Source organism: Balaenoptera musculus, chromosome 16 (assembly GCF_009873245.2).
Source record: "Balaenoptera musculus isolate JJ_BM4_2016_0621 chromosome 16, mBalMus1.pri.v3, whole genome shotgun sequence".
Taxonomy (NCBI): domain Eukaryota; kingdom Metazoa; phylum Chordata; class Mammalia; order Artiodactyla; family Balaenopteridae; genus Balaenoptera; species Balaenoptera musculus.
The window spans coordinates 62,627,690-62,654,116 of NC_045800.1; the positions used below are offsets into that span (position 1 = coordinate 62,627,690).

Genomic DNA, 26,427 nt, shown 5'->3' on the forward strand with positions numbered 1-26,427 from the left:
TCATGCTAAGTTAGACGCAGATGTACTTCTCAGGCTTTACAACAATATTAATCCTCTGCAAAGAGTAATGGGGGAGAGAAGAAAAGGCTTCAAACGGGCGATCAAGTGGCGCTGACTCTTGGCGTACTGACTGGCTCCCTCACCTCCAAGGCCAGCCGGGTGCGAGTCAGCGGGAAGCCCCTCCCGCGGGGGCCCTTGGAGAGGCAGCGCCCCAGCCTTGGCCGCCCGGGGGCGCTGTGGGCCCCTGGGAGCGGGCGGCTCTCGGGCTGCCGGCCGCGCTCACTTGCTCTGCGCTCACTCGCGCGGAGGTTTCCCCGCCGGCCGCGTCCCGTCCGCTCCCTGCGAACCAGGAGTGCCCCCTGCGCGCCCCCGGGCTCCGCTCCGGCCCGGCTGCGCCAGACGCAGCTCTGCCCGACGGCGACATGGGCGCCCCCCCAGTCCCGGAGGCTGGCAGCTGGCGCTGGGGGCCTGTGCTCCTCGCCTTCTTCCTGGCTGCCTCCCGAGGTAAGGTCGGTGGAGCCTGGGTGCTGGGGAGGAGCAACGGGAGAGCACAGCGGGGCAGGGTGGGGGATCCCAGGTCAGATGCGGGCGCCCTGGGAGCCCCTTTCAGCCTGCCGTGACCCCACCCGCGGCAGGGAGGCCGCTAGGACGGCTCGGCAGGGGCGGCGGCTCTCTGCCAAGTGCCCCGGCTGGGTGGTGGGCACACGTGTATGCCGACAGCTGCCCAAGCAGCTGCCTGTCCAGCTCTTCCCAACCCAGAGAGCCCGGGCACGAGTACCTTCTGCAGAACAGGAGATAAACACGGTGGAGACAGCCCAATGTGTTCTAGTGGATGCCACTGGCTTTTGACACCTGTGGCGTCTCCCTGCCCCACCTCAGGGCCCCAGGATCTCACAAGGCGCCGAAGTTGTATACTCTCAGCCAGTGTCCTGTACCCTGGTGACACTCTTGGTTGAGCCTTGGTGGGCACTAGTCAGTGCAGGCACTGGTCCACAGCTGGACATGGGTGCCCTCTGGTCCTTATCCTGAGGGTCTGATGGCTGAGAGTTGAGTGGTCAGCCGATTCTCAGCATCCTAGCAAAGCTGCAGCTCAGGGACTGGTGTAGGGCATGCACTGGGGAGAATGTGGGACATTTCCCAGCTTGGCTGTGAGCCCCTTCGAGGTCCTTGGATAACTTATGGCATCTTTCGGGCCTCAGTTTCCTCAGCTCAAACACAGAAGCCATACATAGGGAAGTGTCACTTTCCCCTTTCAAAGTCCAAACTGTCACAACTCTAGGTGGTATCCTGGTCAGGACACAGGGGCTCCTTGAGTGGGGGGCAAAGGTCCCAGTACCCACAGCCTGGCCCCTGCTTCTTGCCTGTCCAGGACTTAAGCAGTTGGATCTTGAGGGAAGAGGGGGCCGGCAGGCAGCCTATGGAACTAAACTTTAAACTTTTTCTCTGGGAAGGCTCAGGGAAAGTGTGAGTCACGCAGGGAGTCAGAGGGAGGCAGGAGGGAGGTGGGGAGCTTGGCAAGGGACCCAGTGGGTGAGTCAGAAGAAGAGGAGGAAGGAGAAGACAGGGGAAGAGCAAGAGGAGGGTTCTGAGAGAAGCTGGAAAACACCTCAGAAACCGGGGAGCCTGCAGGCAGCATGGTATCTCAGCGCTGGGAGGCTGGCCTGGGCCTCCTATAAGGAGGAGGGAGCCCACACCCCACAGACAGAGATGCCTAAGCCCTGAACTGGATGCTCCCCAGGAAGAGCCAAAGGGGGTGGGGGAGCAGTCTCGGCACCAAGGCCATGGCTCATGGCAGACATGGCTTCCCAAAGGAGCAGGGGATGGTGGCAGGCAGGACGGCCAGCATCCCACCCACTACAGACCGCCTGCCCTGCCCCATCCTTTCCAAGTGACCCCAAGGGGCCCTTCAGTTTTCTTACCGCTACCCTGTCCTCCTCTGGCTGAGCTGCTCTCTGTTCAGCAGTCCCAGTTTGGGAAACTGAGTTCCAGAGAACTCGGGCATAGAGAGCCAGCTTGCACAGAGCCAGTAGCAGAGAGGCTCAGAGCCCCTCACTCCATACTGTCTCTACAGCCAGGAGGCTTCACCCCCAGAGGTCTTGGCTACTTAAACAGCTTGGTACTCCATCTCTTCCTGGACCCAGCTCAAGGAGATAATTAGGGTCTGAAGCAGCTTTCCACTGAAAGGAGTCAGGAGAATTCTCTTAGTTTTGAACTGCTCTGGGACTCAGTATTCCTAACTGTGATATGGGTGTGCTAATGAATAGTCAAGCTGCTACCCAGTACAGTGTGCAACAGGGGGGATAAGAGATGGGGAGGCCTGGTTGCAGACATGGTCCGGAGGGTCTCTGAGTTGGAAAGACCTGCTCACTGGCCTGCTGGGGTGCTGGGTGGCCCTGGGCAGGATTGCTCACTGTCAAAGCCTTGATGCTTTGGGAAGGTGAGATGGAGGTGGCTAGTGCAGACCTGTTTGTTCTCTAGCTCTTGGGGCTGGGCCAGCACCATGGAGAATGGTGGTGGTGATAATGGCGCTCAGGAGCCTAGGAAAAGTTGCAGATACCCCTTTCCTGCGCCTGACCCAGGTTGAAATGGGTGGAGGGAGGCACCTAGGGAGCCAGGACCCAGCAGACCCCAAGGGTGGCAGAGCCTCTTCTTCCCCTACTGGCCTTCCCAGGACCTGTGGAAGTTATTGTTCCTGCCATGTCCTCACAGGCTGACCCAAGAGTCCCAAACTCTGGGACTAGCCCATGGAGGCGCACTGGGGCTGGGGAGGTGAGAGCCCATCTTCCCCTGTATGGCAAGCAGGGTTGCAGGGCCTTGTTGAGTAACCCAGTGGTGCAAGCCTCTGACGCAGCAATGATCGGCTCTTAGGAAATCCACAGTCTGCTGCCCAGAGGCCCTGAAGTGGAGAGAAGCAGGCTTGAGGCCAGCCCATGGGCATAAGGGAGCCTCTACCCAATGCCAGGGGTACGCAGCAATACCGGGGAGCCCCTTGCTGAGCTGGGCTGGTTGCTCTCTCTTTCCCCCAAGTAGGGCAAAGGTTCCCTGCTGGGGCCTGACCTCCGTAGGAGAGGGTGGCCCAGGTGGGAGGTACACTTCTGGAACGCCACCTCCCTACATGCACACACATATGTGGTCTTAGGCCCAAGCAGACAGAGGGAAAGAAGAGAGGAAGAAAGGGGTCCTTGGTGCCCATCGGGTATACTGGCAGTGACCCCTCACTAGCATTGACCAAGCCCCAAAGACTGAGTTTGAGGTGCCAGGTTTTAAGCCAACCGTTCATCCAGGAGCAGTCTGGCCTCACCAGGGGAGGGGGCACCAGGGAGCTGCGGTGAAGCTTCTGATGGACCCTCGGATCCCCTTAGCAGCAACGCGGGCATGCCCAAGGGCTTCCTGATGCCACCCTGTGTGAGAATGGAAGGGACCTGGGGTTGTGTGCCCTGCATGCCAGGGCTTCCCATTCAACCCTGTCACTTAACAGTCTGGCTTGGGGAGTCAATCAGAGCTCCGTTCAAATTCCAAGATGGTCCTTTTCTGCTCTGTCACTTTGCACAAGTTACTCAGCATCCGTGAGCAAGTTCTATCATCTCTCCCATAGGGATGATGACAGCGCCGCCCTCAGAGGGCTGCTGTGAGTTTTCGGTGCACACGTAACACAGAGCCTGGCATAACATAGTGCCTGGCACCTGGTGAACTCTGGCTGTGTAGTATTATTCTGCCTCTTGGCTTTTGGAGGCCACATGCCATTGGTTTACCATCTTAGCTCCTTGCTTCCTGCAGGGTCCGGTAGAGCGCCCAGAGCATGGGAAGGCATTGACTGGTTTCACTGGGACAGGACTCTCTAGAATCCTGGAGGTCTGAAGTGCTGGGCCCAGCCCTCTGTAGCACCTCTACACACTAACAGTCTGTAATGCCCATATAGGTGCCTGTAGATTCTCCTCTTACAGTTCCCCAGAGATGGGGACTTTGCCACTTCAAGGCAAGCCAGGCTCAGGGTTTCCTTGTCTTATTGGGGTCTTTCTTGCAACTGAGCTTAACATTCAGCCTGTTTACTTTGGCTGACCATCCCCAGAGAGAAAGACAATGGCCACCATTGTGTCCATCAGTAACTCAGTAATGAAGTGGCTCTGCTCATGACCGAGCCAGCCTAGTCCCTTAACCTTTCTACATAGGCTCTTACTTCCCATGGGGACCGGGGGTCAAGCCCTGTCTCTGCTGTTCACTTACTGTGGGACCACAAACGCACACTCCGCCTTTATCTGAGCCCTGGGCAGGCTGGGTAACAGGGTCTCGGCAGCGCTGACCACTCACTTCGGAAGAGTAATTCCATGATGGTGTTTCCTGACCTTCAGTCCATTTGTTCACCACTTTGGGGATTTCTACAGTGTCTGCCCATCATCATATGTACCCTCTTTAAATCTACTCATTCTTTGACTTAAGTAAATAGATTTTAAAAGGAAACTTTGTATCACTGCCATAAATGGAAAGCCAGTGTCACTTGCCATAAATAGAACAAAATCATAAAAGTACATAATAGGAAAACCAAATAAGGTAAATTCTAGTTGGAAACTATAGCCTGGGGAAGGCTCCAAGCCTGCTGTACCTTGCAAGAAAAAAAAAAAAAGAAGAGCTTAGCACATAATAGAGATGTTTTGAAGACACACTGGCATCAAACTGGGACTCTCTCTTTGATGTTATCAGGACTGAAAGAGAATTGAAAAGGGAATAACCTTCTCTCTGTGTGATTCAGTGTTATTTAATGCCATAAAACTGAAAGTAAAACTACCTATGCTGTAGATGCCGTCAGCTCCTCTCCATTGAAAAAGAAAACTCACCACTGTGAGGAGTGGCAGCTGGGGGCAGGGGACAGTTCAGCTCTCCTGGAAGAAGGGAGAGATGGCAGTGCTCATCCTAAGAGGCCAGGACAGGGTCAGCAGGCCTTTCTGGGCTTCTCCCAGCCCCCGTTGCCTTCCCCAAATAAATACAGTGGCTCTAGCTGGGTCCTCTCCCCATGCTGGGGCCAACTGGCTGTCCCAACAACTTCAGAGAGGGTGGGAGAGGGACCCTGCAGCCTCACGGGCCAGGTCAGCCCGCCCATCTGCAGGAAGGAGGTGGGGCCTCTGGGCAATCCCTGGCTACTTCTATACCCCGGACCTCTGGAGCGAGATGGCCTGGGTTCAAATCCTGGCACCACCACTTGCTATTCATGAGACTGTGTACAAGTTACTTAACCTCTCTGTGCTTCAGTTTCCTCATCTGCAAAGTGGAGACGATAATAGTACCTACTTTATAGGGAGGGAGGATTCAACAAGATACTCCATATAAAAGTGATTAGAATGATGCCTGGCACAGAGTTAAGAGCCTGCTACTATACCATTACCACCGAGCCTCCTGCACTGAGGGTAGGGCACAAAGAGATTTGAATCTGAACCTTAGGAAGTCTTCACAGCACAGGATCTTGAGGGTGGCTGGCTGGAGCTGGTAGTCTGGGCTACATACAGTTGTCCTCAGGGAGGGCCTGGGAGAGCTGAGGAACGAGTCATCCAGAGACGCATCCACTGGTGCGGCTCTGGCCAACCGCCCAGGCCCTCCCTGGGGAGGTGTGCTGGCCAACAGCCTCCAGCCCCAGATGCACTGATGCTTTCCCAATGTGCTGGAAGTGCCGCTTCCTCCGATAGAGCCTGGCTTCCCCTTCCCAGACTCCTTGGTCCAATGTGAATGGACACTTCCTGCAGGAGCAGGTATCAATAAACACATCTGAGATGCCCTTTGTCCTCACTGGCCACGGAGCCCCATGGGTGGACCTGCCGGCTTTGGGCCCTCAGCCCTTTGTCCCGGAGGTACTTCCTGGAGCTTAGCACTGGAATCAGGACCAGTTCTGATTGGTCCTTGCCTCTTGCCCTCTGTGCTCTCCATCTTGATAAAGACAGAGCCTAGCCTTTCCTTATACCCTCCATGGACTGTCCTGGAGGACAGGGTCTGGCAGGGAGCTGGAGATGAGGTCCATGTCTGTCTGGGGCCCCCTCTGAGGGCGAGGACCTGGCCTTTTGCATCTAGCACAGGGCCAGCAATAGCAGGCCATCAGTAACTGTTTGCTTACAGCTCCTAGCAGCTGGACAGAGTTCAGCTCTTTGGGTGGGGCCTCCTAGGCCTGACTAATCAAGCCAGGGACCCACCTCCAAAGGCTGGGGCGTTGCCTTGGCGACTGTGGACTAAGCTCATGCCGGGTCAGGGTAAATACACAGGCCTGTCTACACCCACACACACCCATCCATGCACACCCACAGGGTTTCACCAGGTGAAACCTTATGGAGGGAAAGAGGTCACAAAAAACTAGCATCCTGAGATGAAGCTAAACAAGAACTCCTTTCCCCTACACTGGGGCTTTTACAAGAGGCTGAGCCCCTCTGTGACTGAGGGTCCCACTGCTAGAAAGTGGCAGAAGCAGGGCTAAATTCTGAGCGGAAGTCCCTTAGGGAACTCTGCACCCCCATGGCCTCTCTGCCTTGGGCCTGGCTCATGTTGGGACCTTAGTAAATATTTGTGGAATGAAAGAATGACGTTTTCGGTTTGGGTCTGAGGCAGAGCAAGGCTGGCTGCGTGGAGAGCACAGAAGTGAACTGGAGGTCAGTTTACGCTGAGTAGCTGGAGGATGAGGTGTCAGCCCCACCCGCTGGAGGGGTGGAGGGCTCTTGCTGCCTGTAGTGCTGGCTTGTCCAGGGTGTGGGTCTCAGTTCAGCCACATAGGGCTGTGTGGCCTTGGGCAAATCGCTTGACTTCTGATTTGATTTCTTCATCTTTAAAATGGGGATAATGAGACCTACATCAGGGGCGTTATGAGAATTAAACGAGTATAAAGTGCTCAGCAAGTCCTAACCTGTAAGAGGGGCTCATAAATGCCCGTGATCACCTTTGTAGCCCATTCTTGCCTCCTTCCTCTGCCCTAAGACAGCCCTTCTCACCTGCCACAGGGTTTCAGAGCTGGAAGGGGCCTAGGAATGTGGGGAGTCTCTCCAGATAGGAGGAAGAAAGGGAGGCCCAGAGAAGGATGGGACCTGCCCAAAGGCACACAGTAAGGGCATGGCTAAGTGGGGATTGGGGCCCAGGGATCTGCCTGCCCAGGCCAGAGTTTTAATCCTGAGACCTCACATTTCCCAGGATCACAGCATTCTTCCTCCAGGTGTTTCTGCCATCTTACCCAGCAGCAGGTGGGGGCTGGGGGCGGTGGTGCAGGGCCCCAAGAACAGCACAATGATGGATGGTTCCCACATGGGCACAGGCTCAGCCCAGGGCTGGGGGCCTTTTCCTGTCCCACATGCTCTCGGCCACCCTGGAGCCAGGGGCCTTCCTCCCCAGTCTCCGACAATGCCCCAGGTGTCCAGAAGGATCTGCTCCTGACAATAAGCAACATCCTCCGGCCAAATAATTATAATTCCAGCTGGGCTATATATAGCCCCTGATAACACACATGCGCCTGCGCAGTCATGGAAGACACGGGGGCACGTGCGCTGTTTTCCCTAACGCCGTGCCCTTGAGTCCTCCTAAGGACAGGCTGCCCGTGGGCGTTGTCCCAGCTGCAATCTCAGACACCACAAACAAGATGTTTTCTCTCCCCCCAGGACAAACCTGTAGATGCCCGGCCCACTCCCATCTGGCCCTTTTGCTCAAACTGAACACTCTCACCCACGCCCAAACCTGAAGCCCAGGGTAGCTTCTCCTTTTTCTAAAAGGGGAAGAGGTCCTTCTGGGGCATGTGGGGTGTAAGGGATTGAGCAATGCCCCCTCCCCAACTCTGTCTCGGAACCCCAGTTCTCTGTGTCCCCACTGTGGGTCTTCAACGAAATCGCTCCTCGGGCTGAAAATCCCCTCTCCATCGCTTCCTGGGCAATTCTGCAGTCATTAACACCACTGCTTGGACCCAGGGGTCTCTGGGCCTGATGTCCTGCTGGAGGCCCTGGGCTGGTGCCCCACTGGAGGCCCTGCTGCTTGCTTCCGTCCTGCCCCCACCTACCCTGCCCACAAGCTAGCCTCAGTCTTGCCACATCTTGGCCCCAACCCGTCCACACCTCTGTCCACTCAGCAGTCCCCACCCTGCTCAGCTCTGTGCTCCACTTCTTGCGTCTGCCTCTGCCCACCCCAGACCTGCGGCCCTGGCCTCTACTGAGCCAGCTTCCCCGTGACCCCCAAGGTGTGTGTGCTCCTGCAAATGCTGCTGGATCTGGATTCGGCTCTCGCCCTTGGCGATAGTCCTGGGGCTGAAGAGAATGTTGGGAAAAGGGGAAACCAGTTACCAGCTGGGAGAGATGCTGCTGGGAGCTGCCTTGTGGCCTGCTGGGGAAAGGGGGAGTAGAGGGCAGAAATAAGCCAGGGTCCACTCTCTGGGTGGGTTTTTATTCTTCCTTAGAGGGTCCTTTCTGTAGCTACTCCCCACTTCCATTTACTGGCACAGCCGAAATTTGGCAGTCAGGCTTCCACTGGGGACCTTGGGTGGATCATTTCCTCTCTGAGCCTGAGGGTTTCATCTGTAGAACAGTGGGCTTGGGGAGTAGAATCCCTCCCTGGTTACACCAAGGAGCCACACTCATGGATCAGAAACTCAGATGTCCATGGGACATTCGTGGTGAGGGAATGAAGCAGGCCAGGTGGAAAGTGAGGGAGTAGAAGGGACTGCAGCAAGCTAGAACACCAGTGTCCCATCTACAAAGGAGGCTGCTGGTCAGCTCCAGTTGACGACTGCCTCATAGGAAAGTTGGTTTAGTGTTAATTTACTGATTCTCAAAGAGAAGCTAGAAGTCGGAATTTTCATATCAAATTCCCGGTCTTTAAATTTTGGCAATCTCAAAAAAAAAAAAAAAAAAAAGAGTAAGATACTTTGAAGGTCAAATAACATATGTTTGAAGGCTGAGTATGGCTGGTGGGCTGCCAGTTTCTGAAATTGTTTCTTTCAGTACAGAGTCTAAGTGCCTGAGTTTAATTTTGACTCTAGTACTTATTTGCTGTGTGAACTTTGGTGAGTTACTTAACATCTCTGTGCCTTAGTTTCCTTATTGGTGAAACAGGAATAAAAATAACACCTACCTTACTGGGTTGTTAGACATGCCCATGCTATTCCTTCTTCTAGTTCTAACTAGATCCTGCTTTGCCTGAAGCCCCCATGCTCTAGGTTCTGAGTTTATACCCTCTGGAACTTCAGGCAAACCACTTTCCCTTTCTGGGCTTCTATATTTCTGCTGGAAAGGGAGATCAGCATCTCGCTAAAGAAGTTCTGAAATCCCTGCGTACCTTGGCAATGACTTTCCAAAAATCTGGGGCTCCCAGACATGGCTCCCTCTCACATGTGGGTGCTGTGAGTGGGAGGCTCTGGTGTGTGTGTGTCCTTTTTACCTTCTGGGGCTTAAAACTCCACCCTTGCAGACATATTCTTTGGGGCCATGGCTTTGCTGCCTCCTCACACTCTGCTTTAAATATGCAGGCACGCCAAGATTGGACCACAGCTGTTACCAGTCATTCACACCTTAGTGGGAGAGAATCTGAATCTGGCTTCTCCATTCTATCGTGCAGAACTGTTTTCACTCTTAATGTCCTAACGTCTCTTGAATTGCAGAAATGAGTTAGAGACCTATCTTTCCGAGGTATCAAGCACCAACCTTCAGAGCATTTCATGTAAATTATCTGTAATTCTGCCTCAACTCTGGCAGGTAGCTGTTTCACGTCTATGTTTTATAGTGAGGAGTCCGAGGCTCAGAGTCTATGTAACTCTCAGCTGTTGGACTCCAATGCAGGGTGGGCTAATTCCAAAGCTACACCAGGCTGCCTTTCTCCTGACTGGGCCAGGCTTTCAGCTCTGCCAGGTGAGGGGAGAGGGGGGTGGGCTGTAAAACAGGGAAGGGGCATCTGGAGGAAGAAGTCGTGTTGTTATCTTGGGTTCAGGCAACGGCAATGGAAAGGACATATCCATTTTGATCCTGTACATATTTACAGGGTCCTCCTTCCCTGTCTGCCCACAACAGCCCCTGATTTTAGCCAATTAAAATCAAAATATCACTAGCGTCTAATAACTATAGCTATCCCTCCTATGTCTGCAGGGGGCACAAGAGCTCACATCTCGTGTTCTCCCCTTGTCCTCATTCTGTCCTCTCACAAGCCTCTTGTAGCTAATATTTTCCTCATTGCACACGTGAGGAAACTGAGGCTCATAGCTAGACAGAATTTTCTGTTTTTAAGGGCCAGTGCTTTGGGGGGTGAACCTGGTTAAATGCTGGGAGACTGGGGTAGGATAAAGAGGACCAGGGCATGGCTTCATTTGCTTATTGAAAACAAAATGAACTAGAAAATATTTCTAAGAAGCCTGGGTGGCAGGCAGGTGACTGGATGAGATGACCTTTTCTGCATTGCCTGTCCTTGACCCTTAGACACCTTGGGTTTTCCTGTTTCCCTGCCACCTTCCACTTGCTGGAATCCTCTCTGTCCATCTACCTCAAAGACCCTCCCTTCCTTTAAGAAGTCTCCTGACCATCCCCAGGAAGGTTGTGTCCTCTTTTCTCCAAGTGCCCTGAAGGCTGGTACGGGTTTGCCCTTTAGCCTATGGGGTTATTTTGTCAAGAGGCCGGACTTGTCTACCCAGCTAGGCCATAAGCCCCTGGAGAGGCCACATCTTCAGCATCCAGGTGAGATGTAGCACCCGGCACAGGCCTCACGCAGGTAGATGCTCTATTAGTGCTCACTGATGAGGAGGCGCGAAGGCAAGGCCTGCCCAGGAGCCGATGGCCCCCAGAGGGGCCGTCAAGGGCAAAGCGCTGCTTTTCCCAAACAGCCTTCCCCTCTTCACCCTGCTTCCCACCCGATGGCACTGGGCATGGAAGCTGGAAGTGCCAGGGGCCAGGTGTGGGCAGAGCCATGGTGCTTGCAGTAGGGGGATGGGAGCTGGGGCTGGAGCACATGTGCCACCTGGGAGAGGGACACACGCTGGCCGGGCCCAGTCTGCTGCCTGCCTGGAGTCTTTCCTATGCCTCATCCAGGACACCTGGGGAAGCTCTTGTGGCTCCTCCCACACAGCTTAGGATGGAGCCGGGTTCATGAACTAAAGAAGAAGCTGAGGCTTGGGGAGGTCAGCTGATTTGCCCGGAGCTTGTGGCTGGGGAACCCGCATCTTTGAAGCCCCAGACCAAGGTTCTTCCCTACTCTGGGGGCACTGGGAGTAGTGCCGGCTCAGGCGGGTGACAGGCTCTCGTCTCTCTGAGCAGGTCTGGTGGCAGCATTCAAGGTCGCCACGCCGTATTCCCTGTATGTGTGTCCCGAGGGACAGAACGTCACTCTCACCTGCAGACTCTTGGGCCCCCTGGCCAAAGGGCACGACGTGACCTTCTACAAGACCTGGTACCGCAGCTCACGGGGTGAGGTGCAGGCCTGCTCGGAGCGCCGGCCCATCCGCAACCTCACGTTCCAGGACCTTCACCTGCACCACAGCGGCCACCAGGCCAACACCAGCCAGGATCTGGCCCAGCGCCACGGGCTGGAGTCAGCCTCTGACCACCACGGCAACTTCACCATCACCATGCGCAACCTGACCCTGCTGGACGGCGGCCTCTACTGCTGCCTGGTGGTGGAGATCAGGCACCACCACTCGGAGCAGCGGCTCTACGGAGCCATGGAGCTGCAGGTGCAGAGAGGTGAGGGCTGCCTCTGGGGGACAGCTGGGGTGGGGGGGGTCACTCTGGGGATGGTGCCTGTGCTTGTCTGGGAGGGTGAGCAGAGAGGAGGACAGCGTGATGTGGGGTGGCGCCGTGCATCTGATGGTGCGACACTGTGCCGGAGGCCGTGTGATTCTGTATGGGTGGTGCTGGCACTACAGGGGTGGCACGGTGTGTGGAGCTATGCGCGTCTCTCTGGGTAGCTGGGTGTGATGGACAGAAGGGCGTACGTGGCTCTGTTTATGACAGTGGGACTTTTTAACAGGAGGGGGTGTTTATGACAGTGGGACTTTTTAACGGGAGGGGGTGTATGAACTTGGGCTGGGAGTGTGACTGCTCACCACAGTTCCATGGCTCACACCTGGGGTGTGAGTTAGGAGAGTGTGTGTGTGTGCGTGTGTCTAGGTGAGAAGGCGAGGGGCGGTAGACTAGATAGAGGTGTGGGTGTGGGCAGGTATCGACATGCCCCTGAGGCTGTCATGTGTCATGACAATGGGCAGGCATGCAGTGAAAATATGTCTCTGTGTGTGCGTGTGTGTGTGCGTGTCTGTGTGTGTGTGCGCAGCTGGGCCAATGTTGCCAAGGGGACACTAGCCTGAGTACCTGTGACAGGAGGGGGGCATGCCAGCCTGGACAAGTCTTCCTGGCCTCCTGGGTCTGACGCCCACCTAATGACCCTTCTCTCTGCTCCCATAGGCGAAGAAGCACCATCCAAGTGCATTGTGCACCCACCCTCCTCCAAGGAGAGTGAAAGTAAGGAACCACCCTCTTGGCTCTTCTGGGTTCTCTGTTCTCCTCTGTCCTCATCCTGGACCCAGGCCTCATTCTGAACTCTGACCTCATCACCCCAAGCCCACGGAACCCCCCTTCCTCCTCCTTTGCTGCTGCCTCTCCCTTTTGTTTCCTCCTTCACCTGAGCCACTGGGCTGCAGCCCCCAGAAGCCCATGCCCCTTCCAAGGCCCAAAGCCTGAGGAAGGTGGCTCCTGGAGTCCCAGCTCCTGACTCTCTGAGTGGGGCTGTGCCCCGGCAGTGACCTTTGGCCAAGTGCCCTCACGACAGGTACTGGGTGCCACAGGCTGCTGAGCTTGTTTTCAGTGGGCACGGCTCCTGCCCACTAGCCCTCTGCCACAGGCAAAGGTTGGAGGGCTGTGGTGGGGGTCCTCCTGGCTTGGACTCAACGATTTAAAATCTCCTTGTTCTGTGTGGGGAGGGAGGAAGGAGAGGCTCAGGAAGGGGAACAGAGCCACCTTTTCTAGAGCTCCTACTATGTGCCAGGACTGTGCTAAGTCCTTCCAAGTACTGGTATCTCAGTGGCTTCTTATAAGAACCCTGTGAAATAGGCGTCACCAACTTCACTTTACATACATGGAAATGGAGGCCCAGAGAGGTGACATAACTGCCTCAATTCACACAGCTGACAAGGGAAGTGCAGCTGGGACTGTGCTCACATCACCTTCTTCCCATGTCGGGGTAGGAGACTGGACACACAGTGTGGTGGGTGTCAGTCAGCCCCCTGGTATTTGCCCAGAGGTGCCCTACAGGGGATGGGGGCACTGCTTCAAGAGGTGCCCGGGGCTTCCCTGGTGGCGCAGTGGTTGAGAATCCGCCTGCCAATGCAGAGGACATGGGTTTGATCCCTGGTCCGGGAAGATCCCACGCGCCGCAGAGCAACTAAGCCCGTGCGCCACAACTACTGAACCTGTGCTCTAGAGCCCGCGAGCCATAACTACTGAGCCCACGTGCCACAACTACTGAAGCCCGCGTGCCTAGAGCCCGTGCTCCGCAACAAGAAAAGCCACCGCAATAAGCCCACACACCACAACGAAGAGTAGCCCCCGCTCGCCACAACTAGAGAAAGCCTGCGCACAGCAACGAAGACCCAATGCAGCCAAAAATAAATAAATAAATAAAATTAAAAAAAAAAAAAAAAAAAAAGAGGTACCTGGGCACTAGGAGGCCAGGCGAGAATGCCCAGCAGCTTGGAGACAGCAGGCAAAGGGGGGACATCTTAGGGACACCCCCCTCTTCTGAGAGGAGGGGGTCTTGGCTTCCTCAGCCTTCTCTCTCTTAGTATTTATCGGGCATCCAGTGTGGACCAGACCCCGCCTAGGCCCTGGAGACACAAAAGTGCAGGCCTCCTCCCTGCCCTCCAGGAGGACATACACCAAAACTGAAGCCAGGAATGGGAACCGCTCAGCTACAGCCCCGGCCAAGCCCCCACTCAAAGGCTGTGGTGACTTTCTATTCGAATTACTCATTTTTTTTGAAGCAACAAATGGACCAGCCAGGAACAAAATTAGAACACACAGCTGGGTCTGAGTTAGACCCACATGGAACTAAGAACAAGCCCCTCTTCCTGCACACCGCAGAGCTCATGTGTGGCCTCGGCACCAAGCCGCTGCCTTCCTCACTTCCTCCACTGGCAGCTCCCTGGGGAGGGTGGAAAGGGGGCCCCCCACCCCGAGCAGCCCCTCCCTTCCCATGCAGCAGCCTCATGACTGTGTGCGCACACGCGTGCTGTGCACAGGACAGGGTGAACCTCACGTGGCGGGGTCCCTGAGTGTTTACTTCCCCATCGCCCCTTCCACTCTGAACAAACCCCCAGTCCCACTTCTGCTCCCGCAGAAACACCTCCGCCACCGCCGCCATTTCACAGATGGAGAAACCGAGTTTCAGACGGGTGAAGGGACTTGTTCCCAGTCTCCCAGAGCCAAGAGGAGAAGCCAGGGTGCCTGATTCTCAGTGTGCAAACCCTGCCTGAGCACTGGGGCCTTCCCCTCTGTCAACACTCGTTTTCTGAAAATTAGCTGTATGAGTTAAGTCTTGGAGACAGAGACAAGAGATGCCAGAGGGGATGGTGCTAGAGAAACCAGGTGTGAAATGGAGAGGGAGTGCAGATCTGGGTCGTTTTTCTTGATCTAGACTCTAGAGAAGCAGCTGCTGGAATTAAGGGAACAGGAGTCACCTGGGAAATTCCAGGAGTCTGGCTGATGAGAGCCCAAGGGTGAGGCAGAACCTTGAACTTGACTGTTAAGGGTCAGGCTTCCTTTGCGGGGCACCTCTGCTCTCAGGTTTTGACATTTTCCTCCTCTCCAGTTCGCGGGATGTGCAGCCTCACTCTGGTCCCTGCTTCCCTGAACTACTGTCTACAGGGAATTGGCTACTTAAAGGCCAAAGGGACATGTTTGCTTCTGTCTCGGCGTCAAGGGCAGGGAGATAGCGTCAATGATCTCTGGAGTCCCCTTTCGATCCCCTTCCAGGCCCTTGGTTCTGGAGGTCTGCAGACTACAGCTGTGGTGGAGTTTTGGCACTAAGGCGGAAGTGGTCTCAGATGAAGAGAAACCCAGCTATGCTTTTGGGTGGGGTGTGCGGGCTTTGGACAGTGCTTCCGTTCTCCGGGTATCGTGTGTCCACTGAGCGATGCGAGCAAGCGTCTCCCTTTCCAACTAACAGGGAGGCACCCTGTGTTATCTAAGGTGCTGAGTCAGGGCTCAAAAACTAAATGCCCGCAGGGCCAGGGAGCTGGTGGGTAGGACAGTAGGGAGGGGTAGAGACTGTGGTGAGCACCCAGCTGCCAGTCTGTACTTGCAGTTCCAACCGCCACGTGCCAGGAAGGGGGCCCAGGGTTGCCAGAGCCACTGAATTTTCAAGCAGAGTCAGAAGTCCAGATCTTACATGAACTCTCTGAATTTTAAAATGTTGGCAACTAATTAAAAAAAAAATTAAGTACTGTGTCGGCCATAGTTGCAACCTGAGTCCATTCTAGTGAAAGGCAGTGTGGTAAAGGGGGTAAGAGCACAGATCCTGAAATCAGCCAAGTTGCTTAACCTCCCTGTGCCTCAGTTTTCTCACCTGTAAAATGGGGATGACAGTTATCATCATACTTTCCAGGTTGTTACGAGGCTAAAATGAGGTACTCTGTGTAAAGAAAGCGCTAAGAACCATGCCTGGCACGGAGTAAGTGCTGTGTATGTGTTGGCTACTATTACTTCTAATGTGGAATTCTAGGCCTGGCTTCCCAAGTCATCTCATCCATTCCCCTGTGCCAAGGCAGGATGGCAAGTAGATGGCAGCAGACAGTGGACACATATCCTGTTTTCTAACAGTTCGAAACATTTGCCTGGTGACCCATGTGCTTAGTAGGCCCCAGGGCTGACCGCTGGGTACTGCCCTCCACTGCCACTTGCCTTTGGAAAGATCCCAGTTCCTGCTGTAAGACAGGTGCCCCCCCCCCCCCAGCCAGCCTTGGTACCTGATCAGTTAATGGTGCTTCCAGCCAAGAAGCTCTTTGAGTTTCCCTTCTCTGACTGCAGTGCCAGTCTCCTAGCGTTATCTCTGGGGAGGAGGAGGGTAGTTGGTCTATGAAATCCTCTGAATGCTCACAGCAGCTTGAGGTGGCAGGGGAGGTGGTAAGAGAGGAGTGGGGCGGAGGAAGGTGGTACCCAAGGAGCCCAGGAGCCCCGAGTTGCTGGGGGGCTGTGGTTTTTCACTGAACCTGGGGAAGGGGGCTGGGCAGCCCATCTCCCTGAGAAGCAACCTCCCCCCAACACAGCAGGTGTATGGTTTGCTTTCATCCAGCCCCGTCCCTGGAACCAGGCAGCTCTGCTGAACTCCCCCCTCCTCCATAAACACCCTCGGCGTACTACTGGCAGGCCCTGGACAGAGAATCGCTGAGCAGGCTGGACCCCTCCCATCCCACCCCGCTGTGTAAGGCCTGGCACACTGCTTGCTGCTGGCTAGGCAGGTGCCTCTGCCGGTGCCTGATCACCTTCTAAGCATGAGTCTGGCTCTGGATGGCTACAGAGCAGGACCCCCCGACCTCACCCCCAGGTACTGGCCACACGTAGCGGGAGGGCTGGGGAGCTGTGGCGAGGCTGTGCTCTGCAGAGGAACCCATGGTGTCGGAGGGCAACTGGCCCACAGAACTCTCTCCAAACCCTGCCCCCTGGCCCTAGCCTCAACTCCCAGGCCAGGCTTTAAGGAAACCAACTCCTGATCCCCTAGAGGGGCTGAAAAGAGGGAGTCTTTGCTTGGGGACAGGAGTCAGGTAGAGGCTGGGCCAAGCCACCCACAGCCAACAGGGAGCTGGACTCAGTGATCACTGACTGACTACACCAAATGCTGCCTAGTACCAGTCTGGAGGAGACCTGCTTTGACGACCAGAAAAGAGCGCTGTGCAGCCGGTTTCTCAGTGCCCAAAATAAGGTCCTGTGACGGGGTTTAGAGATACTTGAATGTCTGAATTATAGAACATTTAACTTTCAATACTCTACGTCAAAGTGCAGCCTCGCTAAGATCTGTGGGGAACCTGCTTTAATGTGGAGTCGAACTTGTCTTTGTAACAGCACAGCAACTGTTCCTGTACCAGCGGGTACTTCTAAAGCGCCTGAAAACAGCTTGTTCTCTTCTGAGGTCTGAACAAACGCCCTGAAAGCTTGTTTACACCATCAGGTTGTTCAGCAATACAATGAGATAAAAACAGCCTTTATTCCCAAGTAAGTAGTGCAAAGGCAACATTGAGCCCGTTCACCTCCCCAAAGCTCCCTGGAGCCAAGCTGACGCTGTGACAAGGTATCCCAGCCCATGGTTTTTCTGTCAGAGGGAAGGGCTAAAACTGGGAAGGAAATGCATTTACACTGGTTGTGGTTCTGAGGGCACGTCTGTTCCCAGCCAAACTCCTGAAGTCAGCAGATGGACTGAAATAAATCAAACCTCCCATGCTGTTGATGGGATCGTGAAGCAGTACAAGTTTTTTTTAGAGGACAATTTAGCAATAGGCTAAAAGAAAATACACTTACTCTTTGGCTCAGCACTTTCACTACTAGGGTTTTACGTACGGATGTTCTTGCCCAAGTGAGCAAAGATGCCTACACAAGAAGTTCATTGCTACTTTATTAGTTATGTTGAAAATGGAAGAAACCTACATACACACCAGTAGGGGACTGTTTCAATAAATTTTGGGTGAGCCACGTGATAAAGCCCTAGGCAGAATGAGGTAGATCTCTGTGCCAATACAGAGAGGTGTCTAAGCTGTGCTAAGTGGGCAAAGCAATTGTCACGTGATCCCATATATGCTCTACATGCGGGGAATGTATCTAGACTATACACAAAAAAACTGACAGTGATTATGTCTTTGGGGGGGGCCTGGGTAGAGGGGGAGGAAGAAACTTTTGAATTTTTTTTTAACTTGTAAATTTTTTCTGTGTGTAATTTAGAAAGTTTTAAAAAATTTAAATGTTGGACAAGGATTCACATTTCCCTAGTTCCTGCCCCAAGATTTTTCCCCGTGAATTGTACATGTGAGATCAGTTTAGAGGCCCCCATCCTGGAGCCAAGGAGTCTCTCCGGGGATAAGTAGGGCTTTTTATTCATTTATTTTTCATTGAGATAAAACATATATAACATAAAATTTGCCATTTTAACCATTTTTAAGTGTTTGATTCAGTGACATTAATTATGCTCTTAATGTTGTGCAATTATCACCGCTATCTATTTCCAAAAGTTTTTCATCTCTTGGGCTCCTTCTGACCTTGAACTCTGTGGCATGAGGTCTATGAAGGGCCTGCTCTCCCTTTTCAGGGAACAACCTGTCACCCAGGGTGGTCGAGCTGTTCCCAGTGGGCTGGGATGAGGACCCTTCTCTTTCCCCGCTTGAGCTGCCTCAGCTGTAAGCGCCTGGCCTGATTTCTGGTGCTCTGGCCCCCCTGGGGTCCCCAGACCTTCCGTGCCTCTGCAAGTCAGTGAGGGTCTGGCTGTGGGGCCTGGGTAAAGGTGGGTCCCCCTGTTGCCAGGCCTTCCCTCTCTGGGCCTCAGTTTCCCCTCAGGAGGTGCAGTGGGAACGGGGCCTCACCTTGGCTGCCTCTGTCCTTTCAGGCATCACGGCTGCTGCCCTGGCTACGAGCGCCTGCATCGTGGGCATCCTCTGCCTCCCCCTCATCCTGCTCCTGGTCTACAAGCAAAGGCAGGTGGCCTCCAACCGTCGTGAGTATCCCTGCCCGCCTGGGCTAGGTGGGGGTGTGAGTGACCTGCCCCAGCCCCCCTCTCAGCCACGGGGATTAGCAAAGGCTAAAGGCAGGCACAATTCCGCTCTTCAAGAGACAGGAGCTGCTACAGTCCTTGCAAGGAGCTGGGCTCAATGGTGGAGAGAGGAGGGGATTCACTAGCCCCTTGGCGCTCAATGAATAACTGTTGAATGAATGAATAATCATACGGAGTAGCTGAAATTGGTTTATAAAAGTGCTACCACCTGGAGATTGTTTGGGGCCCTGCTTTAATGTATGGGTAGGCTTGTCTTGGTAGCAATTGTTGGGACAAAATGACCTTTGGATTATCAGAACTGGGAGGGATCTTAGAGATAACTTGCTTCAACTCTTTCCTTTTACAGGTGAGAAACCTAAGATCAGCAGGGTTAAATAACTAACCAAATGTTATATAACTTAGTAAGTGGAAGAGCTAAGACTCAAACTCAGAGCTTTTCACCTCACGCTTTTCAGGGAATATAGTCCCACCACATAATAAAAACGCTCGTCAGCATGCGCGTCACAGCAGACGACCCCTAACCAGTAGGATTGCTGTGCCAGGTACCATGCCAAGCTTGCTATATACATTTTCTCACATATTCCTCATAACCCCTCTAAGAGTTTGGTCCTACCACTGGCCCCATTTTACAGCTGAGCAAACTGAGACACAGAGCCGTTCAGTAACTCCCTTAAGGAACCACACAGTGAGTACGTGGTGGAGCCAGGTTTCAAGTTGTGACCACAAATACCTTTTCACCCGTCTCTTTGGGTGACAGTGCCCCTTGCCCTTCCTTTGACTCCACCCATGAGCCTCGTCCAGTCTCAGTCTTCCAAGAGCAGGAGGGTGTGGGCCCTCGCTTCGCCTCCCCCACCTCTTCCCCTCCGTCCTCTGCAGGAAGGCTTTGGCTTACACCTGATCGCCTTCGGCTAGACTGTAACGACTTGACACCCCTCTGTCCCTCCGTCACTGGGTCACTCAGAGGCTGTGGCCACCTCTCCCTTCCTCTCAGGATGCCCTTATTCCTCTCACAAAATCCACCACAGTCTATCTACACAAATACCCTGGGGTTGGGGCTGGGGTGGGGGAGGGTAAAGGGGTTGGAGCAGAAAGAGGAACCCAGGGGATCAACCAGGGAGAGAAATCATTGCAGAGCTGCCCTCAGCTCCTGCCCGTCTGTGGAGCACTTCCACGGAGGTGGGAATGGGACGAGGAGGGGCCACGTTCAGCTAGGCTTGGCTACCAGCAAAGGAGGTGCTTTCTGTGCCCCTTACTCCAGACCACAGGGCTGTCTCCATCAGGGAACAGGAACTGGGAAACAAATTCCTGGCAGAGGACGGCGTTGGGTGGGGGAGGCGCACTACTGACCCTGTTTGGCGCCGCACAGCCTTCCTTACAGGGCCCTGAGGGGTTGGCCAAGGCTCTGCCCCTGTCCCGGGCTGGAGGAAGGAAAAGCAGAGAGGGGACATCCCCAGGCCAGAACACTGTGGGGTGTCCTGAGGACACGGGGAGCTGGGGTCAGCCCCCAGTATCTCCTATTCCACGCACTGGGACACTTGCAGACTGAGGGCTTCGCAGAGGAAGGGACAGATGAGCTGGGTGCTGAAGAATTGCACTGAAAGAAGGCTCGAGGGGGTGCGGTGGGCCGGCTAGGGCTGTGCCACGACCAGTGTTGAGCACGTCTTCTGAAACTCTAAACGAGCCCCATTTCTGTGATGGGCAGCCACTTCATAGCACCTTTCCCCAGATTTAATATATGCAGTAACAGGAAGGTGTCAATCATTTATCTCCTAATAAAAGTATTTTTGAGGCCAGTCCTCTGTCCTCTCCAAAAAGAAAAAAAAAAAATGACTTGCATGGTCGAAGGCTTAGAGACAGACAAAAGAGATGCCAGAGGGGACGATGCTAGAGAAACCAGGTACGAAATGGAGAGGGAGTGGAGATTCAGGTCATTCTTCTTGATCTAGACTCTAGAGAAGCAGCTGTTGGAATTATGGCAACAGAAGTCACCTGGGACATGCCAGGCGTGTGGCCACAGGGCAGAGGCCGAGTGGCCCAGAGCGGGGCAGTGGGGAGGCAGGTCGGAGGCAGAGTGGACGGGAGCCTGTGTGGTGCGCTTTGAGAAGGATGATGGCACGGAGCCTGGCACAGAGCCTGGAACAGAAAGTGTGCTTGGGAATGAGCCAAACTCAGGAAAAAAGAAAGAGAAAGGGTTGGGAGCACTGAGGAAGGCAGTGTGCTGCGGAGGCCAATGGGTGTGGCAACCTCTCTAGTATCAGAGACTCGGTGTCCCCAGGGCAGAGGAGAGGATGAGGGGCGGGAACGCAGAAACCGGCACGAAGCCCCACGCAGTCACCCAGTAAACAAGGAGCCATGATTCTGATACCTCAGAGATTTCAGGAACTTGTGTGCAACTTCCCGTGGGTGTTCTGTTGTTGTGCCCCTCCCCTACCGCTTGTTTCCCCATCGTAATCAGCAGCAAAGCTCGTAAAAAACGAGAAGGATCTGTGGGAGTACATGGGGAGCTGCAAGAAAGAGGGAAGTTGGGGCCACTGCATCTGGTTGGTGGCCAGTTTGGGGGGTGGGGAACCCGCACAGTGGGGCAGGGTGGCAGCAGCTTGGCTGCAGAGTAGAAAGTAGTAGCATGGCTGAGAAGTGATAGGGTCTCAGGCCCCCTAAGTTTCCTCTAAGAGATGTTGCCTTGAAAGCCACCCTATTAGGCAATGCAGAGGATGGGACAGAGAGGACCAGGAACTCTAATTAGGAACTGACCTTGCAACACTCCTGCCCAGTAAATCATGGCTGACGACCAGAACGTGACAAATGTCCAAACAGGAAACAGCAAATTCAGGAGCCAGGCCTTTGGTTGATCAGGAATATCTAACATCACCAAGTTAAGACATGGGAGAAATCATTGGCTGCCTTTGGTTTCCTGGCAACAAATGTTGTCCCAGACACTTGTAAAATGCAGCCCAAATTTCATTTATCACCGGTCAAAATGGGCCGCTCACTGAGGCCTCACCTGCTGGGTAGACACGCAGAGCACTGCCTGCCATACGGGCTTCCTGAGTGAACAGAAGTGGGATCCAGGGCTGAGCACGGCCCTGTCCAGGATTGCTCCCGTTCCCCGAGGGGCATCTGCCAGTGAGGGCACGGATGCTGTCTGGGGAAGCCTTCCCTTTGTGACTAGCTTCTCTGTCTGTTTGTCCCTAGGTGCCCAGGAGCTGGTGCGGATGGACAGGTAAGGCCCATGGAGACCTTCCTGAGAACACTTCCAGCAGCTGTGCCACCCCGATTCAGAGTCTGGCAGGCTGTCTCTTTTCCCTGGGCTGTCATCTCTGAAGGGCAGCATCTAGACCCAAACTCCTTATGCAGCAGTTAAGGGGGAGGGGGACCTTTTAGCCAGGACAGACTGATTCTCCCAACTTCACCAGGATCTCTTCCCCTCTCCTCTCTGGTCACTGCTTATACCACGACAGGGCTGAGAACACAGATGTGGCCTCCCTGGTCCTCCCTGTGCTCTGGGCCAGCTGTCAGGAAGGAGATATTTCTGGGCAGTAGGGCCCCTGTTTAGCTGCCTGGCACAGCTGGTTAGAAGAGCATTTGCCATCTGCCACTGAAGCCTACACATCTGTGCCGATTGGCTGTTTTCCCTGCCACCCCTCACCCAGCAGTCTGAGCTCCAGGATGCTTGGATGAACTACGCACCCACCTTCGGGCCTCAGTGGTCAGCCAGGCCAGGGTAGGGGAGGGGAGGAAGCAGCTGGGCCCAGGCAGACACTGAAACATGCAAAGGAGGCCAGCACATCTGGAGTTGTGGCCCCTCCCTGCAGGGCACCCCAAGGAGAAGGCTCTCAGGCTACAAGGGCTCAGACGGAGGCGGCAGGTTGGGGATAGAGTGAACAGGGAATGTGTGTTGGTGCACTCTGGGCAGGAAGCTGGCATGGAGCCTGGCACAGAGGGCGTACTTGGGAATGAGCCACATTTAGAAATTTGGCCCCGGTACCTGCAACACCAAATTCAGACCTCCCCCCTGATGTTTGAAAGGGATGATATTCAAGACAGGTCACAGGAAGTTCTGCTAGAATCTCAGAGTCGGAGGGGTCCTCAGAGGTTGTCCCACTCCCAAGCAGGAAGAACGCCTCCCTTCAGCTCAAGACAAGCTGTGGGGACATTCAGTGCTAGTGCCATTAACTCTACTGACCAAAGAGAGACCTGTCCCCAGATTCCTGAGGCGCCTCTGACCCTGGGCTTCCTTCCTGGGCCTGGGGCAGATGGTCAGACCACAGGGTGGAGCTGGGGTCAGATGCCCTCAGCTCAGGGCAGGTGGGGAGGGCAGCCCATGGCCTTTTCTCTCTGGCCCTGGATCCTCCCTTCCTGCTAGGAGAGGCTGCTGAGGCCTGGGGTGGGAAGGCAGGTGAGGGGAAGGGAGCAGAGAAGGAAGGCAGGCATGAGGGCAGAGGCCTAGCCCCAGGCAGCACGGATGACCTTCAATTCTGATTCTCTAGCAACAACACTCAAGGAATTGAAAACCCCGGCTTTGAGATCTCTCCACCTTCCCATGGGATGCCAGAGACCAAGCCCAGGCAACCCCTGACCTATGTGGCCCGGAGGCAGCCTTCTGAGTCTGGGCGGCATCTGCTCTCTGAGCCCAACACTCCTCTGTCTCCACCAGGCCCCGGGGATGTCTTCTTCCCCTCCCTAGGTAAGTGCTTCTCTTCCCTCACAGCTCTATGGCCTGCAAGGTCATGACCTCTCCATGGCGTGCAGGGCATCAGCCTCACTCCCCGCCCTCCCTGGGGAGTCCTCACAGCCTCAGGGTGTGGGGTTGGAAGGGATGAAGGACAGAGGAACCCCCACTTCACTCTGCTTCTCCTTTCCTTTGCAGACCCTGTCCCTGACTCTCCAAACTCTGAGGCCATCTAGACCAGCTGGGGGCCGTGGGCAGTTGTGGCTGGGCCTGGGGCAGGTGCATTTGAGCTAGGGCTGGCCCTCTGAGTGGTCCCTTGGCCTTGGACCTGGTTTCTTCCCTCCTGATCTAAGCTCAGACTCTTTGAAATACTCCTGATGGCCAGACCCTCAGCCTCTCTGGATGCTACATGGCAGAAGGGAGAAGGTGTTGGATTGCTCAGCCCCTGTCTCAAGGATGGTGGGGTGCTGGGATCCCACCCCAGAGACCTGAAATTCACCAGCTACTGATGCCAAATGACCTCCATCTTAGAAGCCCCAGAACTGCCAGCTGTGTGGCAGCCTCTCTCCCTGGGACATAAGCCTTGGGACCTGACAGCAGAGATGGGCACCGGGCAGACTCCCCAGTGCCACCCTCCAGGCATGAGACATAGGACAAGATGTGGAGAGACTCGTCCCCACTGTGGTGGACCCAGCTCCCCCATCTCGCCTGAGACTGCTCATCTGTCAAACCTCTTTGTAATCATGAGGCTCTGGGGCTGGGCCTGCCTGACCCTGGGCCGTGGGAGCCTTCCCCAGCTGCCTTCTACCAGCCAACTCTGAGGAGCCGTCAACAGGTTACACAAATCTGGGGCTCCCACTGCCTGCATTCTGGTCCCCAGAATTCATTGGCCAGAAGCCCCAAAACGGGAAGTATATGCTGCGGCACGGTGGCCACTGTGAGCCAACTGGCATCTTGGGCAATGGGAACCAGGCCAGAGGTTGCACCACCCACCGCAGATGGGAGTAGAGGGGAGAGCCAGGGGCCTGCTGGGAAGGCGAGCGGAGAGGGCTCCACCGCCTGCTCCCTGCGGTCGAGAGAGCTGGTGACCACATAATGTACTGCTCAAACTGTGACACTCTTGGGGTGCTATTCAAAACTACTTGGGCAACAGTGCAAAACCTGTGGGTGGATTGTAAGAGCTGGGTTTAAATCCCTACCCTGCTTCCGAGGTGCCTGAGGCCCAGGGAGCCCTCTTCCCCCACCCCCCAGTCTTTGGTCCTCTGTTCCAGTCAATCTGTGCTGAGCCTTCACTGCAGCGTGATCCTGTTGGGTGGGAGGGGCGGGCGTGTCCCTAGAAAGTCTTATGCCCGCTCTGCTCTGGACCCTCTGCTCCCATCTCCCGCTTCAGGGCATGACCCAAGTTTGTTTTTATACACATATATGAGGGGAATCCTTTGTGGAATTTCGATTAAAGAGTTTTAAAGCATGGAGAGGAGTGGGGAGAGGTCTCTGTACACTGTGGGGTGAAAACGGGTGGTGGGGCCTGAGAGGGGGAGGAGAAAGTTTGAGCTGGACAGGAGCCCCGGGCACTGCACTGTGGAGGGCGTCATTTCAACTGGGCATTCATCTGCCAGCAGCCTACGCTGGCTCTACTGAGCCAGGCCTGGGTGCTGAGAGCCAGGGCTTCAGGCCAGGGTAAGGGCCCAGCAGGCAGGGAGAAGCCCACCTGGCCTGGTTGGGGACGGGAGTTGGGGTGGGAGAAGGGAACAGCTCGAGGCTCTCCAACAGCAGTGAGCCCCGGGCCTGCAGTTGAAGCCAGGGAGCCCCTTGGTTGCCTCCAAAAGCTCCCTTCTCAGGCCCAAGACCGTAGGTCAACGTGGGCCTCTAGCTGTGCCTGGGGCCTTGAGGAGAAGATGGGCGGGGGCCTCAGGCCTCGAGACTCTGCACTGACTCCTCCAGTGGCCAGAATGCCAAACCCTGGCTCTTGCTTTGTCCCTGGGGATCTACCCCTCGGTTTCATCTGCTGCTGTGGACTCTTAGTGTCAGCTGCCGCAGAAAGAGGGAGCTATTCTCACAGCTTGTGGGGGCCCAGAGGGCAGGGATGGGCAGGGTGATACCTGCTTGAGGCAGGGCCAGGCTACCCCTAGGGTTGAAGGACAAGCCCATGGACTAGACTCCTCACACTCCAGTGCAGAAAGAATGTTCCTGCCCAGTGGAGAGGCTGGCCTGGCCCAAACCTCAGCTTCTGACCTCAAGGCAGAGACAACTTCTAAGAATTTGGCTGCCAGACCCTAGAGCCAGCTGCTGCTGTGTGGAGGAGGGCGGAGGCCCCGCAGCAGAAAGACACCACACTTCCTCCCCAGCTTCCTCCTGCATGGCCTTGACTTCTTCTTCTCTGGACCCTTACTAGTGAACGTATCGCTTCGTGGTTTCCTGTTTTCAGTGAAATTTACTCTGAGCTCCAGGCTCCATCTTCATCCATGACAACACGCCCTGCCCCTAGCAACCCTAAAGGCACCCTCCCTGATGCTGTGGGGAGGGGCAGGGCACTAGGGTATCCCTCTGTGCTCGCCCCAGGGTGGTAGTGCCTCTGGAGATGCCAGCTCTGGTGGCCGGTTCCTACAGGCTCAGTGCCGTGGGCTGGGGTGCATGGAACGGAATCGGGGAGCAAGAACATGGTGCCTGCCTCCAAGGGGGGCTGGGAGGAGCCCTGGGGCCTTCTGGGCAGGGTGGGACTGAGGCAGGAAGCTCATGGATCATGGCACTGTCTGAGGCCGTGGGAGGGAAATTTGTGCGTTTAGGCACTAAGTCATTGTTAAGAGATGTATCAGGAATTCTGGGACCTGTAACCTATCTCCTGATGTTCACATTTAATAAAGATCTCCTGCCTTTATTTCCTTCAAGTGATAAGCTAAGGGAATGGAATTGACACTCTCTGAAAACACACTGCAGAGGCCACTGGATATGCTGCTGTTGGATCAGGCTGGCCCTGCCTGGGGGTCTGTGGTGATGGACTGGGGTAGGTGTGCAGGAACCCCGGGGCCACTTCT

At 55.0% G+C, this 26,427-nt stretch overlaps 2 protein-coding genes across 3 annotated transcripts in view; one reads left to right on the forward strand and one right to left on the reverse strand.

The window, feature by feature from the left end:
* CDH23 (cadherin related 23) overlaps window positions 1-26,427 on the reverse strand; it is a 399,895-nt gene that overhangs the window by 38,071 nt on the left and 335,397 nt on the right. The window lies entirely within an intron of this gene.
* On the forward strand, window positions 224-24,865 carry VSIR (V-set immunoregulatory receptor). Its single transcript, XM_036828310.1, has 7 exons — window positions 224-504; window positions 11,241-11,666; window positions 12,384-12,440; window positions 18,562-18,669; window positions 21,919-21,946; window positions 23,214-23,410; window positions 23,594-24,865. The coding sequence occupies exons 1-7, from the start codon at window positions 423-425 to the stop codon at window positions 23,629-23,631; spliced, it is 936 nt and encodes a 311-aa protein (XP_036684205.1). The 5' UTR covers window positions 224-422; the 3' UTR covers window positions 23,632-24,865.

Excerpts from the sequence above, each read along its gene's own strand:
- VSIR (XM_036828310.1), top strand. The coding sequence starts at position 423 with ATGGGCGCCCCCCCAGTCCCGGAGGCTGGCAGCTGGCGCTGGGGGCCT. Across the intron at positions 18,670-21,918 it reads GCAGGTGGCCTCCAACCGTC|GTGCCCAGGAGCTGGTGCGG; the intron begins GTGAGTATCCCT and ends GTTTGTCCCTAG. Across the intron at positions 21,947-23,213 it reads GAGCTGGTGCGGATGGACAG|CAACAACACTCAAGGAATTG; the intron begins GTAAGGCCCATG and ends CTGATTCTCTAG.